Source organism: Amblyomma mixtum, chromosome 7 (assembly GCF_055824585.1).
Source record: "Amblyomma mixtum isolate Tamu chromosome 7, ASM5582458v1, whole genome shotgun sequence".
In the NCBI taxonomy this organism is placed as follows: Eukaryota; Metazoa; Arthropoda; class Arachnida; order Ixodida; family Ixodidae; genus Amblyomma; species Amblyomma mixtum.
In genome coordinates, this window is record NC_143018.1 from 16,741,874 (window position 1) to 16,763,596 (window position 21,723).

The 21,723-nt window shown below is 49.0% G+C and overlaps 1 protein-coding gene across 1 annotated transcript; it reads left to right on the forward strand.

Moving 5' to 3' along the window:
- The first annotated feature begins 1,692 nt into the window (after nucleotides 1-1,692).
- Nucleotides 1,693-16,445, forward strand: LOC149335111 (kelch domain-containing protein 3-like). The gene is made up of 2 exons (XM_089553878.1): nucleotides 1,693-2,243; nucleotides 16,400-16,445. The coding sequence occupies exons 1-2, from the start codon at nucleotides 1,693-1,695 to the stop codon at nucleotides 16,443-16,445; spliced, it is 597 nt and encodes a 198-aa protein (XP_089410004.1).
- The last annotated feature ends 5,278 nt before the right edge of the window (nucleotides 16,446-21,723 follow it).

Below are 21,723 nucleotides of genomic sequence, written 5' to 3' on the forward strand. Positions count from 1 at the left end.
ACGCGGGTTCGAACCCAGCCACTCCGGTCGCATTTTGGTGGAGGCGAAATGCTTGAGGCTCGTGTACTGCGCGATGTCAGTGTACGTTGAAGCACCCAAGGTGGTGGAACATGTCCTTTGCCCTGCAGTGGGCGTAATCAGGCTGGTGATTAGGATGATGACGATTGTAAGGTACATCGAGGAAGCATTAAGTTGCGAGAACTTACTGTGCACAGACTGAACATTATTTATTGCGTGAATATTATGTGGGAATGACCGCACATGCATTGTGTGAATGATGCATGAAATGATGTACAGAAATGTCAGCTGCGCCATTTGAGATAAACTTAACGCCCGTGGAGCGTCGACGCATATCAGCTGTATTGTACGGAATGCTGTGACATAGACATACAGATTAGTCTGAGTTATATCTTGTTTAGAGTGAAAGTAACGGGAAGGATATGTGTTTCAATAAAACCATGAAAAATGTGTTCTCCGTTCTCCGTACATTCGCTCAGCGCTGCGGTTACTGTTGTTGACCAGCAGCGCAGCAAATTTCAACATGCCGCAACAGCAAAACAAAAAAAAAGAAAAGACTGTGCGGAAAGCCACGTAAACTTTAGCGTGGAGATTTGCCGTGCGCAGCAGGCAGACAAGGATATATCCGCCCACCTCCCCTTAAATCCCAATGCTTTGAATAAATCAGATGTTCCGTTGCTTTCAACTGCATGGGTGAAGCCCTTTACAGAAAGCCTCCGGATGATTTTCCGAGCCCTTCTCTACGACGTCCCTCATAGCTCGAGTCGCTTTGGGGCGTTAAACCCCAATAAACCAGAAACCATTTTTTTCATGTTTATTTGGGATAAAAATGAACATTAACAATAAATCGGCCCTTCTTGTTCCAAAGTATTGTTGGTGCTCCTTTTAGTCTAGTATAAATCTTTACATTCTGCATCCAAACGGACAGCACGGTTACCACCTGTAACAGGAACTGCAGCGACAAAATTCGCGGCACGTATGGTTTAAGGCTCGTGTTTTTTCTAAGATAGCGGTTATACGTGCCCACGAATCACGTGATTTGAGCGACCTTGGTGCGCTTTTCGTTTGCAGCCAGATTTTCAAATGCGTTTTGCACGCTACTTCACGGTTGCACAAATGGAAGCCTAGCTCTGGTGTTTGTATTTTCTGCTGCCCTTAGTCGCACATCCAGCTACTGGTCGTCGCGGACTCTGTTCTCTTCCGTTCGAAATATCCTGCCCGCCTGAAGTAGTGCACGTGCACAGGGCCCGAATAGCGGTTACATGCAAATCAATCAGACAAGATGTTCATTAGTCAAGTGGATAAATATTTCTCACGCGTCACGTCATCACACAGAACGATGCGCTCAATGGAGGTGAAGAGGAATACGATAAGCGTCGCCTTCGCACGCGCATGCGCATGCACTGCCCGCAGTGCAGAGCGTTTCCCCTCGCCTGGCACTCTCCCGAAGACAGCCTTCCATCACGTCTTCCTCCTCTCTTTTTCCCGTGCAGATATGAACACAGCCGACCACACCGTGATTCCGGCAGACGGCGCACGAGCAGCTCACTCGGTGAAACTAAGACCTGAAGAAAAACGAACAACGCCTACTAGTTTTCATTTCAGCATGCGCCCGATAGCTGTAAAGAAAAGAGGCCCGATTCAACTTTCGTAAGAACTGGTTGCCATTGCAAAATGTGGACGCTGAGGTTAAATGGCATTCAAGGACGCCTTAATCACAATGCTGTCACCATCGAACGGAAAATCTACTCTTTCGACTCTTACACCGCCTGGTTCTCAGGCGGTGATGAAAACTCAGGGTGCCTCATCGACGTGTACACCTTTGACCCGGCATCGACAGCGTGCGATTTCGTGCCGGCTCAGTCGCTACCCGGTGATGGGCCGATTAGCTTTGACTGCCATAGCGTTGTAGCCTACGGCCAGTGCGCCTACCTGTGGGACGAATTGCGCATCAGTCCAGCGGTTAACGGTCTATGCCGCTTCGATACCCAAGCCATGACATGGAGCCGTCCGGATGTCAGCGGCGAAATCCCGGCAGCGGACATCGACCACTCGGCTTGTGTGCTTGGTCACCGGATGTACATATTTGGTGGCATGGACAGAGATTCATCGAACTTTGTACATTTTTTGGACCTCGAGACCCTGGAGTGGCATCGAGTCCCGACCAGCGGAGAGGCCCCCCTCGGGCGCTACTGCCACACGGCCACCGCCATCGGAACCCGCATGTACGTTTGGGGTGGCAACCTAGAAGGCTACCGACCAGACGACCCTTATGACAATTCCTTATACTATCTGGAAACGACCACTGCGACGTGGGTGCGCCCACAAGTGCAAGGCGTGGCCCCGGAGGGACGCGAGTGCCACTCTGCGTTCGTGTACGAGAGAGAGCTGTATATCTTCGGCGGCTACAACGAAATGCGGCACACATACTTTTCAGACATGCACAAGTATGACGTTGAAAAGTCGTGCTGGACTGAAGTGACACCAAGTGGATCAGGCCCGTCTGCTAGGCACTCGCCCGGCTGCTGTGTGCTTGGAGAAAGGGTGTTGGTCTTCGGTGGATTCGGGCCTCCACCCAGCCGTGAGGACGAAGAGCATCTCGAGGGCATTTCTGAGGAAGTAGAGAAGCTGACGGACCTGCACGTGTTGCACTTAGCACCAACGCTGCAGAACTTGTGTATGCTTGCTGTCATCGATGCAGGTCTGGATGTGGGCGAATTACCAGAACTGATGATAAATAAGATCAACACCATCAAATCAGGACACTCTTAATCGCCGTGTTGGTGTTGCACGCCGAGATAACTGAGCGCGTCGGAGGGAGACTCGATTTGCGGTGCGGTGTCTAATATGAAGATTTCATTGTCTCTATTTAGGACGGCAGTAAGTTCTTTTTTTCCCCCTGGGGAACAAGACGCACGTTGGAACCGCGCAGACGTGAACCTACATTGCGCCGCTTGGGCCGACCTCAGAAGCCTGGAGAGCAGTGCACGTGGTTTGCAGCTTTTGTGCGCGATCTGCGAGCGCATCGAGCGCCTCGCGCAACGCTCGTGTTTTGTTCGCTCGAAATGGGTGCCCGGTCACTGCAGTGTCGCCAGCAACGAATGGGGCTGCGAATTCGCTTCTGCTGCACATCACCTAGCTCCAAGGGACCTCCACTTGTACTGCAGGAAGTGCGCGTACTAATCCCTCTAGGTCCTCGTTCGCCACCTTATCACATTGCACAAAAAGTGTTTTCGTCGTCGGCGCGCCCTCCCTGACGCGCCGCCTTAGCACTGTGAGTGACGGTTTCCGAGAGCGCATTGGTTGTGTGTAGCCCAGAGAAGGGCAGTTTCGTTACGGAGTTGAGACAAGCGGAACATCCCGTGCTTGCTTGAACTAAGTATTAACACTTTTACATGGACACGTACGACCTGCCGCTTTTTTTTTTTGCGTGTATTGCGTAGCATTGATTGTGCACGTTTTCATGATTGACGCGGCTTCTGCTATAGTATATTCAGTTGCATTCACAGAGATTTTCTTACCGCGATAGCTTTACAGGCACCGTTACCCAGAAAGTCGGCGTTGTGAGCGAAAAATCCGGTGGCGTATGGTGGCCAATGTGGCCGCCCGCCGGAGAAACAACCTAGGTGGTCCACCCAGGTCACGTGACCCAGTGGCGTGGCGTCGTCACAACCAGCCCACCAACCGCTGCGGTGGCTAAGCCTTTATGGTACTCGGCTGCTGACCCGGAAGACGAGGGTTCGATCCCGGCCACGGCGGTCGCTTTTCGGTGGAGGCGAAACGCTAGAGGCTAGTGTACTGTGCGATGTCAGTGTACGTTGAAGCACCCAAGGTAGTCGAACTTGGCCTTTGCCCTGCAGTGGCCGTAGACAGGCTGGTGATTAGGATGATGACGATTGCAAGGTACATCGTGTACGCATTAAATTGCGAGCACTTACTGTGCACAGACTGAACCTTCTTTATTGCGTGAATATTCCGTGGGAATGGCCGCACATGTATTGCGTGAATGATGCATGAAACGATGTGCAGAAATGTCAGCTGCGCCGTTTGAGATAAACTTAACGCCCGTGGTGCGTCGACGCATATTAGTTGTATTATGAGGAATGCTGTAACATAGACATGCAGATTAGTTTGAGAAATATCTCTTTTAGAGTGAAAGAAACTGGAATGATACGTGTGTCAATAAAATCAGGAAAAATGTCTTCTCCGTTCTCCGTACATTCGCCCAGCCCTGCTATTACCGTTGTTGACCAGCAGCGCAACAAATTTCAACATGCAGCAAACAGCAAAAAAAAAAAAAGACTGCGAAAACGCAAGTAAAGCGCGGAGAACGGCCGCGCGCAGCAGGCAGACAAGGATACATCCACCCACCTCCCGTAGCGGGCCCGATTTTGGACCAGTCTACGGGCGTGAAGCAGACGGCATGTACTGTACATCTATAGTGCGCCGATTGAAACCGCGTATCCCTCCGCTGCTGAAGTATGGGAGCACATTACCTTATGCGGGGCGCCTCGGGTCACGTTGGCCTCATTTTTTTTTCTTTGCTGGTTCTTACACAGTCATTCTTCTTTCTCCAGCTACCCCTAGCTACCTTCCTAGTCGTGGCAAAGCGAAATTCCATCAAAGGATCTGAGACATCCCGTAGAGTCTCATTGCACCAGCGAGGATCTTGGGCCCAAGGCAACGGTGAGCTAGTAAGGCACACATCTACGGAAGATTGCTATTGCCACGCCAACGGAATCCTTTGCTTTAGTCGTCCAAAGACACCGGAATTGTGTCATATGCTGTCTGGAGTGCGCTCGGGAGTCAATAGTTGCTTGGTCAGCTGTCAACAACGAAAATAGCTGAGCGGACACCATCCTCGAGAAACAAAAGTGGCAAACTTTGTCGCGTTCACTCACCAGTCACATCTGCTCACTCTAACGCCCATTCACTACCACTCACAGCCACTCACAGCCACTCTTTGGTACGTTAAGCCCCCATAAATCATAAACCATCACATCGGCTCATCACTCGTGTCCCCTTACACTAATCTCTAGTCACACTCATCTCTCCTTACACTCACATCCACTCACTCACACTCATGACCACTCACACTCACATCCGCTAACTAGAACTCACACTCATGTCCACTCCCACACACGACCACTCACTCACGCTCACATCCGCGAGTGTGAGTCAGGCGATATGAGTGCACTAATGAGTGAGTGTGTCGACATATGGCCGAGGGTAACCGCGTTTTCGAAATTGTAAAAACTGATATTGGTATTCATTACGGTCGGCTGCGCGCCCCTCAGTGATTAAGGAGCCTAAGAGTAATAGTTAGAAGTTAACTATTTAATGTTGGGAAATCAGCCTGCTAGTTAGCATGTCTTAGCTATGTTCTGATATACTACACTGCTGACAGTGCTATGTCGAAAAAGCTGTCGTCTAACTAAAAAAGCCTATTTTTAAAAATTATCTAAAGCTTAGGTGAAATGCCCTATACATAGTATATGCGTAAAGCAGCCATGTGAAAGGCGACATACAAACCGCGCCAGCGATTAGACCTGGATTGTCCTCAACCGTCTTGCTCAGAATAAGGTTTGTTGTGTAATCAATGTACGACATTTTTGCCTGGCCCAAACGATGGAAAGAATTGCGCTAAGAGGGTTCATGATGTAAAAAATAGCGCACAGGGAACACACGGGACGGAAAGTAAACGACGCAGACAAGCGCTAACTCGCAACTGAGGTTTATTGCTGACGCGCGCAATATAAGGTAGTCACTTTAAAAACAAAAAACTAAAACAACGACAAACAGTCCCTCCTCGAAAGACCAAGTCAGAGGGAAAAAAAAATTGAAATTGAAGCATCAGGCGCCACTCATCGCTGTGGAAGATCAGTTAAAAAAACCGTTATCAAAAAAGGAATTCAATGCAACGCTGAGGCTAAAAAATCGATTTCACAGTCTGCCAAGTTAACAGAGGGCTCACTGATACACGGATTCCGACATTTCCTAATATGGTATGCCTCCATTATCTCGCGTACACGCTGATCTCGATGTCTGAAAAGTATGACGGTACTAGAAAAAATCGGTTTGCAAATTTTCCCCTTCTGCTCTTCTTTTTTGCTACATTCCCGGCAATGCTCAGGAAGATTGCCATAATGATCTTTTAGGGAGTTACGGTGTTCACCAAGCCTAACGTTGAGGCATCGCCCCGTTTGTCCTACATAGACAGCTCCGCAGGACAACGGTAGTTTGTACACTACACCCAAGCTGCAGGGAACAAACGGGGCGCGGTGCCTAACGGTGCATCCGCGCTTTTTTCGCTTATCTCCAACACCTTCCTGCCTGTTCCGTATCTGAGAGCATAAACTGCTCAGCTTGCTTGGCCCGGAAAAAACCACCTGGACGCCGTAGCGGCTCCCTACCTTCTTTAACCCATGTGCCATTCTATGCACGTAGGGCACCACGCCGACTTTATGCCGCTCCCTTCCAACGTCTTGGGATTTTTGTGCCCTTTTAATCCAGCGCACTAGTTTGCCGCACGTCATCTAGATGACATGCATGGGAAACCCTGATTCCTTGAGCCTGTTCACCTGTGCAGAGACGCTCTTTTGGAAGGAGTGAATGCACGATTTGGTGATGGCTGCCTTAATGCAGGACGTCGCGATACCATTATTCACGATTTTTGAGTGTCCCGAAGCAAAATTAAGAAGGGCCTTGGCTGAACGGGGGCTGTAAGTCCAGCAAATGTGATCCTTGCACATGGACAACGACAAGTCTAAGAACTGTAGCACCCCTTCTTTGGGTGACTCAACGGTGAAATTCAAACCTGAGCTGCATTCTTTAAAAACGTTCAAAATGACAGGTATGCTATGAGTTATATCACACTGATATGAAAACACAAGGTAGTCATCAACATATCTGCAAATTTTTTTAACCAAACCTGGTGAATTAAGTTCAATGTTTCGGTCCACCTGTGCAAGGAAAATGTTACTAAGTATGGGGGCTACGCACGAACCGATGCAAACCTCTGTACGTTGAATGAACAAGCCTCCTTCCCATCGGACGACGGTTGAGAAAAGATAGAAAGAAAGAATTTCCATGAAGGACTCTACTGAAACACCGCATCTGCCCATAAAGGCGACTTCATCATTGTCATCCGTGATACAGACTTTAACACTTTCCATTAATCCTTCATGAGGCATCGAATAATACAAATCTTCAACGTCTATGCTAAAAACACCAAACTGTCCAAGGTTCATGGTTCTCAGAAGGTTGACCACAGCGTCCGAATTAGGTATCACGAAGGGATCCTGGACAACCAACGACGTGAGATGTTCTTGCAGGTATAGGGCGACCAAGCGCTGCCAGGTATGACGCTCTGACACAATGGAACGAAAGGGCATGCCGGTTTTGTGCGTCTTTGCAGTGAAAAATACCGCTAACTGCCCCCCCTTTGACTTCTTCACGGAACTCGCCAGCTTCTCCAAATTGTGATCTAACAATAACGAAACTGCGTGTTCTTTAACCTCCTTGCTATTGAAGTCAATTCTTTTGAAGTTCTTATTGATGGCAGCTGCAGCCTTTTCTCCAAAAGTGATATCCGGCATCACCACGAAACACCCTTCCCTATCAGCGCAGACTACACTCAAATTCTTCGAGACAAGGAAGTCAACGAGAGGGCTGGTGCACTTTACCTTCCTTTGTCGGCCTAGCGTCTTTTCGAGGACACCGACCGCTAAGAGGGGCCATGAACTTCCGTAAAAACGTACACGCCGGACATCCAAAGCATTCCGTTTTGGCACCTTATCTCGGCGAGATTTGCCTTGAAATGTTTACGTCACAGTCATCCTGTGCACGTCGCTGACGTTTTCTGCGCAGGATTTTGGGCACGAGGCCAATTGCCATACGGTTCACTCGCTTAAAATTTGAAATTCGCTTAATTACCATCACCTGTTGACAATGTGGTAGCATTAGTTATTTTTGCTGAGTCCATTCAAAATAACAATAATTGAAGTTCGTGGTTCAAATCTTTCGCTGTCCTGTCTGATGTGATGCATGCTCGTGAAAGGGCGCTTCCTCGCGTCTTTTGTTTTTCCACCAATCCGGCCAAGCGTACGAACCTGAACTCTGTGCGAGATGAGGCTGGCTCACACAGAGCTTCCCCTTCAGCGACACTTGAGCGACCATGCCTGAACCACGGTTTACAAAAATGGTTCCCCGGACCCCCTGACCTGTGCGAACCACACGTGTAATCACATCATCATCGTCATCAGCCTGACTACGCTCACTGCACGGCAAAGGACTTTCCCATGTCTCTCCAATTAACCCTGTCCTTTGCCAGCTGCGGCCACCGTACCCCCGCAAACTTCTTACTCTCTTCCGCCCAACTAACTTTCTGTCGCACCCTACTACGCTTGCCTTGTCTTGAAATCTCTGTTACCCTTAACGGCCACCGGCTCTCTTGCCTTCGCGTTATGTGCTCTGCTCAAGCACATTTCTTCTTCCTCTTGATTTCGACCAGGATTCATTAACCAGCGCTTGTTCCCTCACCCATTCTGCCCGTTTCCGGTCTCTTAACGTTACACCTACCATTTTTCTTTCCATAGCTCGCTGCGTTGTCTTTAACTTAAGCTGAACCCTCTTCGTTAGCCTCCATGTTTCTGCCTCATAGGTGAGTACCGGTAACATAAAGCTGTTGTATGCTTTTCTCTCCGAAGGCACCAATAAAATTTGGTCTCCCTTTCTTTCGACCTTGGACCCGCACACGCAAAGCCCACGTTTTCTTCCTTATGGACTCACTTGAGCGCAGATGGAAATTGATGAAGATGACGACATTCAAAACAGTGCCGGAAATGGTGACAGCTTTTATTAATGAACCGCTTGAGATAAGTCTGGATGAATTTTTCTCCTGTTTGGATCTGCAGCACTCTGGCCAATCCCCAACCGTGGGTATGTGCCATTGTTTCAGAGAAGACAACAACAACAACAACGGTTGACAGTTTAATAAACGGGATGTTAAGCTGCGGCGATTGGGTAGTGGTGGGAAGCCGGAGACTGTCAAGCATTCTTTCTTTTTTTTTTACTGTGCCGATGCAGTTCTTCATTGGCACCTTTTCAGCGTACACTACATAACTACCTGCCACCTGCTAAAGTATACTCCTTTTCTTTCTGTAGGAAATCATGATTATGTTCTATAAAAGATATTCATGGCGCTTAGCCTGCAGAGTATCTATGAAAATAGCATGGTATCAGACACGCTTACGAAATTTCCATCTACGTTAGCGATTACTTTAACGAGACAAAATTGAGGCTACCGTTCAGCAGAAAACGAGGCGTCCTCCCAGCGGCGTTGTGTTTAAAAGTCCACGTGACGCGTGACGTCACGTGCGTGAGTGACTGGAATGATAATGATTGCAAAGAGGACTTCTAATATGAATTAAAGGTCGGCGCATGTGTTAAATGACAAGTTCATGAGGTAGTGATGCGTGTGTGTGGTGTTGGCTTAATTTGAAGCTATTTAGTTCATTGAACTAGATACAGGCAGTGAAGTTCGCGGTGCCGTGTTTTGTTTGCTGCATCCGGTCGCTTTATGGGAATGCCCATTAAGTCCCTTTTCTTGGGCCCTCCGCACAGAAAGGGGTCAGTGAACCCAGCGGGAGAACGGAGGCGCCGAATGGCGGGGGATTACAGGAGACGTCAAACTCCCCTCATGGACTCAGTCGTTAGGCGGCATCCTGTGCGCACGTGTGTACGGCGAGGCTGACCCGCGCCACAGTGCGTGGCTCTTTGTACCATGTCTGCAGCGGCATGCTTTGACATATTGTCACGCTAGCTGCAGGCATGAGGAGCGACGACGAGAAACAGATGAGTTGAAATGGCGTTCCTCGAACTTGGCGGCAACCGGACCTTGGGAAAGCGAGTGTTCGCGAAGCTCGCAGCGGGAAAGCATAATTATCCGAAATCGTGATGGTGGAAAGTGTGCATATGTGTACAGTGTCGCGATGAGTTACCTTCTTTCCCCAATCATTCATTGGTTGTGTTATTCTTTCCCCAACTGCTGATTTGTGGTATTTTCCTTTCCCCAATAAGTTATTGGGTGGATGTTTGTATAGTACTTGATTGGTTATTCTCCCACCGAGGGCGGGGACATTGGTTTTAAAACCAGCTGCTTCGGCAGGACCGAGGGCTGGTTTCGTCACCTAGAACTGCGAGCCAGTCAATTGTAAATATGTTTTCTCCTTGCTTGTATCCTCCGTTGTGCTTTTAATTGTTATAAAAGTTTAACCTCTCCAGAAGTGTCCTCTTGCAATGTGATTGAGCAAAACGAATCTGCAAGACGTCAAGAATCCTTCAATCATCATCATTAACTAAATTTCCCTCTACGAGATCAAGAGGGAATCCAACTGGCGCAGTCGACAGGATTTGCTACGTCTTCCTGCTCGAGGTATCTGACGGAGGGGCGGAGGATCAAGTCGGTGGACCAGCTGCAGAGCGGTACGTCCTAAAGGAGGAACGTCAGCGTCATAGAGCGACGTTGAAAGCTTCAGAGACTGCTGGTATTTGTCAACGGGACGTAGGAGGCTCATGTCGGCGAGGAGCTGAAGGAGCCAGGCGACCGACGTGTCGTGGAGGTGCCTAGTCCGTGAGCTGCGGAAGGAACCAGGCGTCCCCGTTGAGGTTCAAGAGAAGAACCAGGAGACCAGCAAGTCAAACGAGGCAGGACAAGTCAGCGAGCTGCTGTGAGAGCCGGGGCTCAACTCAACTCATCCGCATCAAGGAGCCCGCTGTCGTCACTCAGGGCGACGTGACTACCGTGGCAGAGGAAAGCAACCTGCGAGGTAGGAGACCTTTCTGCTTCCTCCGAATTCACCATGTCGGTGTAGTGTTTTCGTGCTATAGATGATAGCACGGAAAAGGGAGATGGCTGCCGTGCGGTACGATCGGGAGGGCATGATGCGATGTTTGGAGACTGAGCAGAAGGCAGAACAGCTGCTTGAAATTGGCAAGTTGAAACTCGAAATTGAACGAGAAAAGATAAAACTTGCACAGATGCAATCTAAATTCAACCAGGGAACGAAATCTGATAGAGGGATGTTATTGGCAGCAGTTCAATCTTTTGACTGCATGGAATTTGGGCATCTAATGATTGACTGTCCGAAATCGAAGCGAGAACAGCATGTTCCCGTATTAAGAATGACCTGTGGGCCAATGGCTATAGGTGTGAAAGCTGCAGCGTTTAGGCAGCAGGGCCCAACCGTGTGTGCCGTGCCAGGAGAGATGGCCGAGGGCATAGGGGCGTTAGTCACGCCTTTGAAGCGCTGCTTGTCAGAGCAAGCCGAGATAGAGGAGACCCAGGAGGCACATGAGTGCATTGTTTGTGAACAGGAGTTCAGCATTGGGCCAGAACAGGTTGACGCAAACTCTGGGGCAGCTGTAATGCTCGACGAAGAGGTAGAGCAGGCACGAATAGTGGCAACACTCTTTGCAGGCGAAGGTAAGCTGGCTGCCAAAGATGAATCGGTTAGCCAGCCGGAGCTGACACTCTGCGCAGTGGCAGCAGATGTAGATGATGGTGTAGCGAAGTTGGTAACACCTGAGACGCACTCGCTGTTAGAGCAGACAGAAAGAGAGCGGCTACATCAAGAAATTGAGAGAGCTGATTTGGAAAAGCCTTTCAAAATTCGAGACAAATATAAGACGCCGGTAGAGCTTGAGGCCAATTCGGTAGCTGCAAAAGTTTCTGCAGCAGATTGTGAGCTATCAACGAGCGATGAGGCTGCATTTGATGCCGAGAAAGGAAGGAATGCGCGTTTGTTCGCTGCAATGGTTTTCGAAGCTGATAAGAAACTGCAGGATTGGGATAATGCATCTGTCCCTGTGGGTATCAGCGTGGAGGAGACACAGTATGTTTCATTGCCAGAAGTGCGGCAGCAAGCTGGTGAAGGCAGTTGTCAGAAAAGGCGTGACGGCACGATTTTCTTTGAAGCGAACGTCTCTGGGCAGTTGTACGAAGAGCTAGGGCTACTTGAATCTCGTTGCAAAACTGCATGCGAAGTAGCCGATGAGAGGCCTGAACGAAATGTAAAATTGAAAGAAGTGGAGAATGCAGACGCGAGGCCAGCAGCAATCTTCGTAGCCCGCGGGGAGCCAGTCCGCTCTACTAATCTGATAGCGGCGGCAGCCTTTGGAACCGGCGTTGTCCCGGATAATTCGGAATTTTGGACCAGTCTTCTGGACAAAGCCCAAAAGAAACAAGTTTTGTTTCGAGATGTAGGCGGCTAGAAGTAATTTCTGCCAGTTTAGGGCAACGATCTGACATGGTGAATTCTGGAATGTGCAGATTGGTCTCCAGCCTTGTGTGTGCGGGTTGAAATATCCGCTGTGTGCGCGCATGTGTGCGTGCTGGTGTACTGACCGGACAGCCGGCGCATGTGTGCGTGTTGGTGGACTGGCCGGACAGCCGACGTACGTGTGTGTGCGTGCGTATGTACTTTTGTTGTTGGACACCGTGGCTGAACTTTAATGTCCCACTGACAACAAGTGTCTGTGTGACATTCTTGGTTGGGAGGAGTGAAGTTCGCGGTGCCGTGTTTTGTTTGCTGCATCCGGTCGCTTTATGGGAATGCCCATTAAGTCCCTTTTCTTGGGCCCTCCGCACAGAAAGGGGTCAGTGAACCCAGCGGGAGAACGGAGGCGCCGAATGGCGGGGGATTACAGGAGACGTCAAACTCCCCTCATGGACTCAGTCGTTAGGCGGCATCCTGTGTGCACGTGTGTACGGCGAGGCTGACCCGCGCCACAGTGCGTGGCTCTTTGTACCATGTCTGCAGCGGCATGCTTTGACATATTGTCACGCTAGCTGCAGGCATGAGGAGCGACGACGAGAAACAGATGAGCTGAAATGGCGTTCCTCGAACTTGGCGGCAACCGGACCTTGGGAAAGCGAGTGTTCGCGAAGCTCGCAGCGGGAAAGCATAATTATCCGAAATCGTGATGGTGGAAAGTGTGCATATGTGTACAGTGTCGCGATGAGTTACCTTCTTTCCCCAATCATTCATTGGTTGTGTTATTCTTTCCCCAACTGCTGATTTGTGGTATTTTCCTTTCCCCAATAAGTTATTGGGTGGATGTTTGTATAGTACTTGATTGGTTATTCTCCCACCGAGGGCGGGGACATTGGTTTTAAAACCAGCTGCTTCGGCAGGACCGAGGGCTGGTTTCGTCACCTAGAACTGCGAGCCAGTCAAGTGTAAATATGTTTTCTCCTTGCTTGTATCCTCCTTTGTGCTTTTAATTGTTATAAAAGTTTAACCTCTCCAGAAGTGTCCTCTTGCAATGTGATTGAGCAAAACGAATCTGCAAGACGTCAAGAATCCTTCAATCATCATCATTAACTAAATTTCCCTCTACGAGATCAAGAGGGAATCCAACTCAGGCCAATGAGTGAGATACTGAGAAGAGTAAAATTATATGCGCAAACAGCAATGCGAAAAATTTCAAGGACAAGAATACAGAAACTGTGCTTTGGTGAAAAACGTATGATTGTGAAATATTCGTACGGTGAACGATGAGCACAAGCACTCGACAATCCACCAAGAAGAGGCAAACACAATGACAGTCGCTACATTAACTGTTTTCTTCTTCCTGAAACCATGCATATAGTATATACCATTGGCCGCCACGCTTGCGCAAGCAAACAAAATATAGACAGTTCATCCGAGACAAGTTAACAACGACGCGAGCACAGGAACTTATACCTGGCTGTGTAAAGGGAAAGATACGGATCGCTAGTCCAGTCTTCTGCTTTTTGAAGCGAAACCTTCACTACGGTGCATTGGGCCTCAATAGTGGATTGTGCAAATTTGCCCTTCAGCTGAGTTAGAGGTCAAACCACGGAAAAGAAATTGAATCAATATCCATCACTGGCAGTCGAGCCCGCGGCTGTGCGAACAGATCTCCTTTAAGGGCCGCCCAGCGAGACCACTAGGCTATCGCCACAGCCAACACGCCTCGCGTTAAACTGGACCACACTCTCGCGCTGTGCATTGGACAGCGTCGTCTTCATCAACTTCCATCGTCTCCCTCCCGCGGCACTGCCTGCTCACAGTCGTCTTCTACGTAGCACAAATCCGTGCTTTCGCTCAGATTCGAATGTACTAAACATTCTCTGTAGTTTTTTTCTTTATGTGATAAGCTTAACATTAAGCGTTACATCACAGCGCTAAACAACGACGACAAGGGAGAAGAGGACAAGACAGGCGGCACGTCCGTAAGAACTCCCTCCGTCGCAGTACAAGAGAGCGAATTTCCAATATTACACAGTCTTGTGTGAGCTTGCCTTTGATTCTTTTCCTTTGTTCCTGTTTACCTATATTTCCTTTTTCGCGTGAATAAACCTTGAGTTGAAAGATAGCGCCGGCCTTATCCTCTTCTCCCTTGTCTTCGTTCCTTAGCGCTATGACGTATAGTTCGATCCTACTAGCGCAACTTTCCGCTATTCTATGTTACATTAAGCTTCACAAGTAAACTTAAAGGAATTAATCATTTTCAAAAATAATTAATGTATTTCCATTATTTTTGGAACCAGCAATTGCTATCATAATTTACTTGCATTCGCGCGATCTTGGGATAGTAATTAGTATTTGATTTAATTACTTTTCAGAAGTAATTTTCCCATGTGTAGTATACACGAACAAAACAACAATTTTTGGCCACAAACGCGACTACAGCATTCCAGCTTGCACTCCGCGCCAATTGGTACCGACACCGATTTCTCACGCGCTTCTCCGCTGCCTGGTTGCTTAGTGCTTCTAGTTGTTCTTGACCGAAAACTGAAACAGTTTCCTCGGCTGTTTCCTTTTCTCGTGGACGGCATTCCTTGATGCCTTTTTCCAAAGGCGGAGTTTCTGTAGACGGCGTGTCATTTGCATTGACACGTCTGATCCTTGTGTTTCTGCAAACGCCGCAAGCAGACGACCAGTAGACTTCGAGGCTCGAGCTGTGCCCTCACCTGAAATCTTGAGGACAGATGCGATAGGCTCAGCTCAGCGATCAATCAAATAGTAAATATGAAATCACCAGGATATGCACTCAAATTTCGATGCGGACGCCAAGAACGATCCCGTGCAGCAATACCTAAAAAAAGCAGGGCGTACAACAGGAAAACGTCGAGGAAAATTAGCCGGCGATACGCGCCCGGATTAATAACTGAATGCGCTAACCAGGTAGAGAACGACATAACTTAGAACTCAAGGACAACAAAACCAAGATGACAAGTGCGATGCATGAAAACGCCTTTTTATCAGGCATAGCGTTTGTGTTCATGATTGCACATATCCTCAATGCTTTGATGATGCGACATGCCTCTTTCAACCCACACCCGCGCTGATCTTGCTTGCAAGAAACAGCCCTGTTGTTGTTGTTGTTTTTTCACCTGCGCCCCGTATTATATCTTTGTTTTCTTCTCACATTCTCACAAATGGGAAGATAGGAGGGTACAGGAGTCGTTAGTTAGTACATTTTTATGCACTTTCATGCCTGATTTTTTTAGAGCGACCTTTCTGGCTGATATATAGATCCTGCCATACAAACTCTATCTGATAAACTGCAATGATTTTTACACGGTACATAATCAGTGGAAATTCTAATTGCATTGATGGTTTCGGTTATTGGGGTTGAATGGCTTAATGTCCCAAAGCAACTCAGGCTATGAGGGACGCTGTAGTGAAGGTCTCCGGAAATGTCGACCACCTAGGGTTATTTAACGTGCACAGACATCGCACAGTACACAGGCCTCCAGCATATCGCCTACATCGAAATTCGTCCACCGCGGCCAAGATCGAACCCGCGTCTTTCGGGTCAGCAGTCGAGTGCCATAACCACTGAGCCATCACCGCAGATCTGATTGCATTGAGAGGTAGTTAGCAAGTGCCGCCCTTCAGCCACTTGGCATAATTCTTTTTTAATTTATCAGGGGCACCAACAAACATTTACATTATACCTGGCTCCATTGTTCCACCGTCTTCTTCGCGCTCCTTGAGTATGAATACTCACCAACACGCCACACTTGCACCTCTTCCGCTTTCAAACTGAGTGAACGCCTACCACCTAACGAGGACTGCGGCGACAGATTCTGCGGCACGCATGGCTTGTAGCTCGCGGCTACGTTGTTTTCCCTCGGTAACTGGGGGAAGTACGTTTGGATCTGGGGATCTCAGGATTTTTGTCTTTCGTCAAAAGGCGAAGCCCAAAAAAAGACATCAAAGAAGGAAGAAAGCCGATACATGCACACTTTGTCGCGCAGCGCGCTTGCGACCAGTTTTCCGAGCGCACTGATCCTCTCTTGCAATAGCTGCATGTTTGCTGACTCTTACTTGCCTCTCCTGCGCAGATGCCGGAGCACTAACTACGTGTCGCCCACAGTAATGGTAGCTTAGCTTCGATGTTCGTATTTTATTCTGGCCTGTTACGCACGTCGAGCTAGGTCTTCGGGAACTATCTACCTCCGACGAAAATTTCCGTCCTCCTACAGGCCTTCAGCGCGTACATGGCCTGCAATATATGTGACATGCGATGCAATCAGACGAGGTGCTTATTAGTGAATCGGCCAATTAGTTCTGGTGTGTGACGTCATTACACCAAACGGTGCCTTCAACAAAGGTAAAGGCAGACGCTCGGGCAAGTTGGTACTATACATTCTAAAAAAATATATTTCGCTCCTGGAGGATTAAACTTGAGTTGCTAGTCAGAGCGTTGTGTGTCATTTTGTTCCTTCGTCCAGTGTTTTGCGCTTGTTTACCTTTATTCAGAAAGTTAAACGGGAAGAAGAAAAGTCTTGCGCTCGCATGCGCATGCGCCGCCCACTGTGCAGCGCGTCTTCCTCCTCTCTTCTTTGCGTGTAGCTATGTACATAACCGACCACGCAGTGATTCCGGCAGGCGGCGTACGAGCAGCTCGCTCTGTGAAACAAAGGACGAAGAAGAGCAAGTAACGCCCACCACCAGGTTTGATTTCAGCGCGCTATGCACCCTGGCCAATCCCCCGCCGTGGGTATGTGCCATTCAGCCCGAGGACATCATCATCATCATCATCATCATCATCATCTCAGCGCGTGGCCGTTGAAAGGAACAAAGCGGCCCGATATCCTTTTCGACAACAACAAGAACTGGTTGCCATCGAACGATGTGGACGGCGAGGCTCAACCGTATTCCAGAATTCCTCAATGATACGTCGGTCACCATCGAAGGGAAGGTTTACTCGTTCGACTGTTTCGACATCTACTATCCGGACAGTGATGAAATCTCAGGCTACCTCATCGACGTGTACAGCTTCGACCCCGTCTCGTACCGGTGGGATAGGATACAGACTCGGTCACTTCCCGAAGATGAGCCGATTAACATCATGGGCCGTAGCTTTGTAGCCTAAGGCCACTGCGCCTACCTGTGGGGCGGATGGCACATCAGCCCGGTAATTAATGGTCTATGCCGCTTCGATACCCAAGCCATGACATGGAGCCTTTCGGGCGTCAGCGGCGAAATCCCGGAAGCGGACATCAACAAGTCGGCGTGTGTGCTGGGTCACCGGATGTACATATTTGGTGGCATGGACTGGGATTCATCGAACTTTGTACATTTTCTGGACCTCGAGACCCTAGAGTGGCATCGGGTCCAGACCAGCGGAGAGGCCCCCCTCGGGCGCTACTGCCACACGGCGACCGCTATCGGAACCCGCATGTACGTTTGGGGTGGCAACTTAGGAGGCTCACGACCCGACGACCCATATGACAATTGCTTATACTATCTGGAAACGACCACTGCGACATGGGTGCGCCCGCAAGTGCAAGGCGTGGCCCCGGAGGGGCGCGAGTGTCACTCTGCGTTCGTGTACGAGAGAGAGCTGTATATCTTCGGTGGCTACAACGAAGTGCTGAATACCTACTTTGGAGATATGCACAAGTATGACATTGAAAAGTCGTGCTGGGCTAAAGTGTCGCCAGTTGGATCAGGCCCGTCTGCGAGGCGCTCGCCCGGCTGCTGTGTGCTTGGAGAGAGGGTGTTGGTCTTCGGTGGCTTCGGGCCTCCACCCAGCCTTGAGGAGGAAGACGATCTCGAGGACATCTCTGAGGCGGAAGAGGAGCTGACGGATCTGCACGTGTTGCACTTAGCACCGACGCTGCAGAATTTGTGTATGCTTGCTGTCATCGATGCAGGTCTGGATATCGGTGAATTACCAGAAGTGATTAGAAACGAGATCAACACCATAAAATCAGGACAATCTTAATCGCTGGGTTCGTGTTGCACGTCATCGTGATGGAGCGCCTTGGACAGAGCCGCATGTGGCGGTGCGTTGGCCAACTTCAGTGTCTGTAAGCGTCGCGAGCTGCTGCAGGCATACAGGCGGTTACAGCTTATCCCGTACTACCCTACGGCGTTTCTTTCGGCGTGTAGCAGTGCGCCCAGCAGGGGCGCAACTACAGTGGGCCTTTTCATGCATCGAGAAGACTGGCTTGAAGTTGTTTTCTCCTCGCCCGGTAGCCGCGCCGTGTCAGGGCGCTCTGCATGTGCTGTCCTATGAAAGGAAATCAGCCCCGCTGTTAGCGCGCAGTGTTAAAAGTGGCAACACATGACACTCCGCTTTTTGAGTGTGCAGTATGTAAGAACGTGTACATATGTGGCATTAGCTCAACGGTGGTGGCGATTCGAGCGGCAACGCGTTTAATCCCGGCGTCCAAGTCATGCAGCTTGGCACGATTTCCGAGTAAGCTTTTTTTATTTAAAACTCTGTGCACATCATCGTTCTTGTGCTTGATGCTGCTGCATATTTCTAACCGCTCTTCTTCCTAAGTTGCTGTGTTTGTGAACACATTTCTTCTATGTAATGTTCCGATGTGTTTTTACTTTGTAACGAGGTGCTTCTAAAGAATACTGTTTTTCAGAAGCTGGGAATGCGATTATTGATCTTATCTTAGTCCCGGAATTGCCATGACTCAGTCACTTTTTAACGCTTTAGATGGGAAGAGAAAAAAATTAGTCAGTGGCTTAGCTCTGGTTAAGCCTGGATACACAAGCGAAAACCTTTAGTTGTGCTTTGTTTGACTGCCGTCCACACACTGCCTGTACGGAGGCGGGGGAGAAGACGGAAATCGGCGTGGTTAAAACTGCCCGCAGGTATGTGGAGAGGAGGGTTGCCTTCTGCGACGCGGGCAACACGCGGCTGCAACGAAACGTCAAACGGCAGGGAGGAGAGGAGCGCCCGCAGTAGTAGCGGCGGTGAGAAGCCGGCGCTCATGCGCAGTAGTGCGCGGCTGCGTCGAACGCTGCGCGTAATTCCACTCGGTCGCGGCATACGGCATACGCAAAACCAAAAACCAAACGCAAAACCAAACGCAAAACGGCATAGTGAAGCTTTTCGCTTCAAAAATTGGAAGCGCCAAACATCTCATGTTTTGTTGCTACGAGGGGCGAAAAAATTTTCCGAGTTTGCACAAGAAAAAGAAGCCGAGCTTAAAAGTGTTCTGACAGAAGTAGGAGCAAGCTTATCGGGATAGCCGAAATTAACGAGATAGTTATTCTATCTTTCATGGACATGGTCGTCAAAGTAGAATAGCCTGTTCAACACCTGCTCGATCAATGTGATATTTATTTATTAAAGGTAAAACAAGAGTCAAGTGGCACTGCAGCATTCAAAGAGAGGGCTGAGAAGGTTGAAGCCGCACCGTTGTGAAAGTTGTCAAGATAAGACGGTAGGTAAAACATGAGGGCACACTTAAGAGCACCGCCGCCGCCGCGGTGGCTCAGTGGCTATGGTGCACGGCTGCTGACCCAAAAGACGCGGGTTCGATCCCGGCCTCGGCGGCTGGAATTTCTTTGGAGGAGAAATTCTAGAGGCCCGTGTATTGTGCGATGTCAGTGCACGTTAAAGATCCCCAGGTGGTCGAAATTTCCGGAGCCCTGCACTACGGCGTCTCTCATAGCCTTAGTCGCTTTGGGACGTTAAACCCCATAAACCAAACCAAATCTAAGAGCACCGCCTTAATAGTATCACGCGATAACGTTATTGGGTGCCTTCAGCCTTTTGGGGTCCCCTGCGTAACACGCAGCGAACATGGTAATTCTCTACTTTACGTTCACAGATCGCGGGGATTCGCCACTGCTGCGACAGGCGCATCTTTCAAACACAGCAACCGATGCGGCTTGTCAGACCCTGGCCAGAGGTGATAAGCTCGGGCTAGTTTCGGTTTCATCTACTACAGCGCACCTGGCGACTGAAGGCGAACTGATGTTTAACATTGAGTGATTTCTGAGCACACGCGTACGGCGTTATAAGACTGCGACTGTAGCGGCATTGTCTGAGGAATCGTGATACGAAGCTGCTCTTCTTCGCTGGTAGTGGTTTGAATCCCGCTCGGGGATGAGGCTTTTTCTGATTGAAACCGCATTCATGACGACGGCACGATGCTACAGTTGGCGTTCTTGCAGGCGCTATGAATGGAAGTGGCGCTGGCGTCTGTATTTGCTGAACAATTGTGTATATGGAAGTCGCCTACCCCTGCCCTGATTGCTCTCCCCGAGCGACTTCTCGCAACCAATCAATAATTTTACTGCCACCTGCCACGGCAGGTGTGCATGATGTCGCATGGCGTTGGCTCTAGCTTTGTTTTTTGTTTTATCTTCACTCAGAACTGTGTAACTACCAGTATTGCTTTCGCTTTTTTTCTTTGGCGTTTGTTTTGTTTTATATGTTTTAGAGTGTATTATCTCATGTTGTTAGCCACCACTGTATGCCGCCAAGTGTTAAGGCCGGGTGCCCGTGGCGTAGTCAAGCTGTCAGAAGAGAGCTTTTACGACGGGCTCCCTTCCATCATGCACTGCATGGTGGCAGAATAAACATTATTATTAAGTCACGTGACCTAGGTTACATGTGGGATGCCTGCTTCATCGCTCAACTCCGAGGCCGAATTTTCTGCAGAAAGGGAATCTCAACGCTAACGCTTTATACAGCCTTGGCGAGTATTACTGGCGTAAAACCTAGAAATTCATGAATGGCCTCATAATAAGGATGATATTTTTCGGAAGGTCAACTACCCAACATCCCAATCCGTACTTACTAGGCCTTTCTTGGCAGGCATAGAAAACCATCGTAAGCTAACAAGAGTTCGGGATTGGGCTATATGTGGAATTTAATTTGTGCCATATCTGCACTGTTCGTATGGAGTTTTTGATGGAATAAGACCTCAGTAGGCAGAATGCGCTGCAGAAATGCAGAACACACCATGCGGAGCATGTAGTCAATAACGTAACATAAATGGACTGGATAATTTTTCTTGCGGGGAACGCTTTCCCATTTGAACACAGGTAAGTAGCTTTATTAAACGTGTCGTGGTACTACGTGAAGCCGGCCGCTACTGAAAGTATTCGTGCTAGAGGTAACTACCTGCCTCAGTCACCGTTGCTGCCCACAAAAATTAAGAAGCCGGAGCTGCCTGGCCAGCATTGCCATCTTCATTTTCCTGTGGCTGCAGCGCAGTGTATCTTTCTTGCCACAACTTAGGTCGTCGCCATTTGCTTTAGTGCGAGCTGCAAATGAACTCTGATTTGTTCCTAAACTTTCCGTCTCATCAAATCTTCAATTATATGCACGCATTCGGTAAAAAAAAGATACGTGTGATTCGAAGCTGCTTTCAGGCACGAATCACTTTTGTACCGAAAGCTGCAC

What these genes read in the sequence shown, in the direction of transcription:
- LOC149335111 (XM_089553878.1), top strand. Translation starts at nt 1,693, where the DNA reads ATGTGGACGCTGAGGTTAAATGGCATTCAAGGACGCCTTAATCACAAT. An exon ending in ACCGCCATCGGAACCCGCAT is followed by an intron (nt 2,244 to 16,399) that starts GTACGTTTGGGG and finishes TCTCCTGCGCAG; the next exon opens with ATGCCGGAGCACTAACTACG.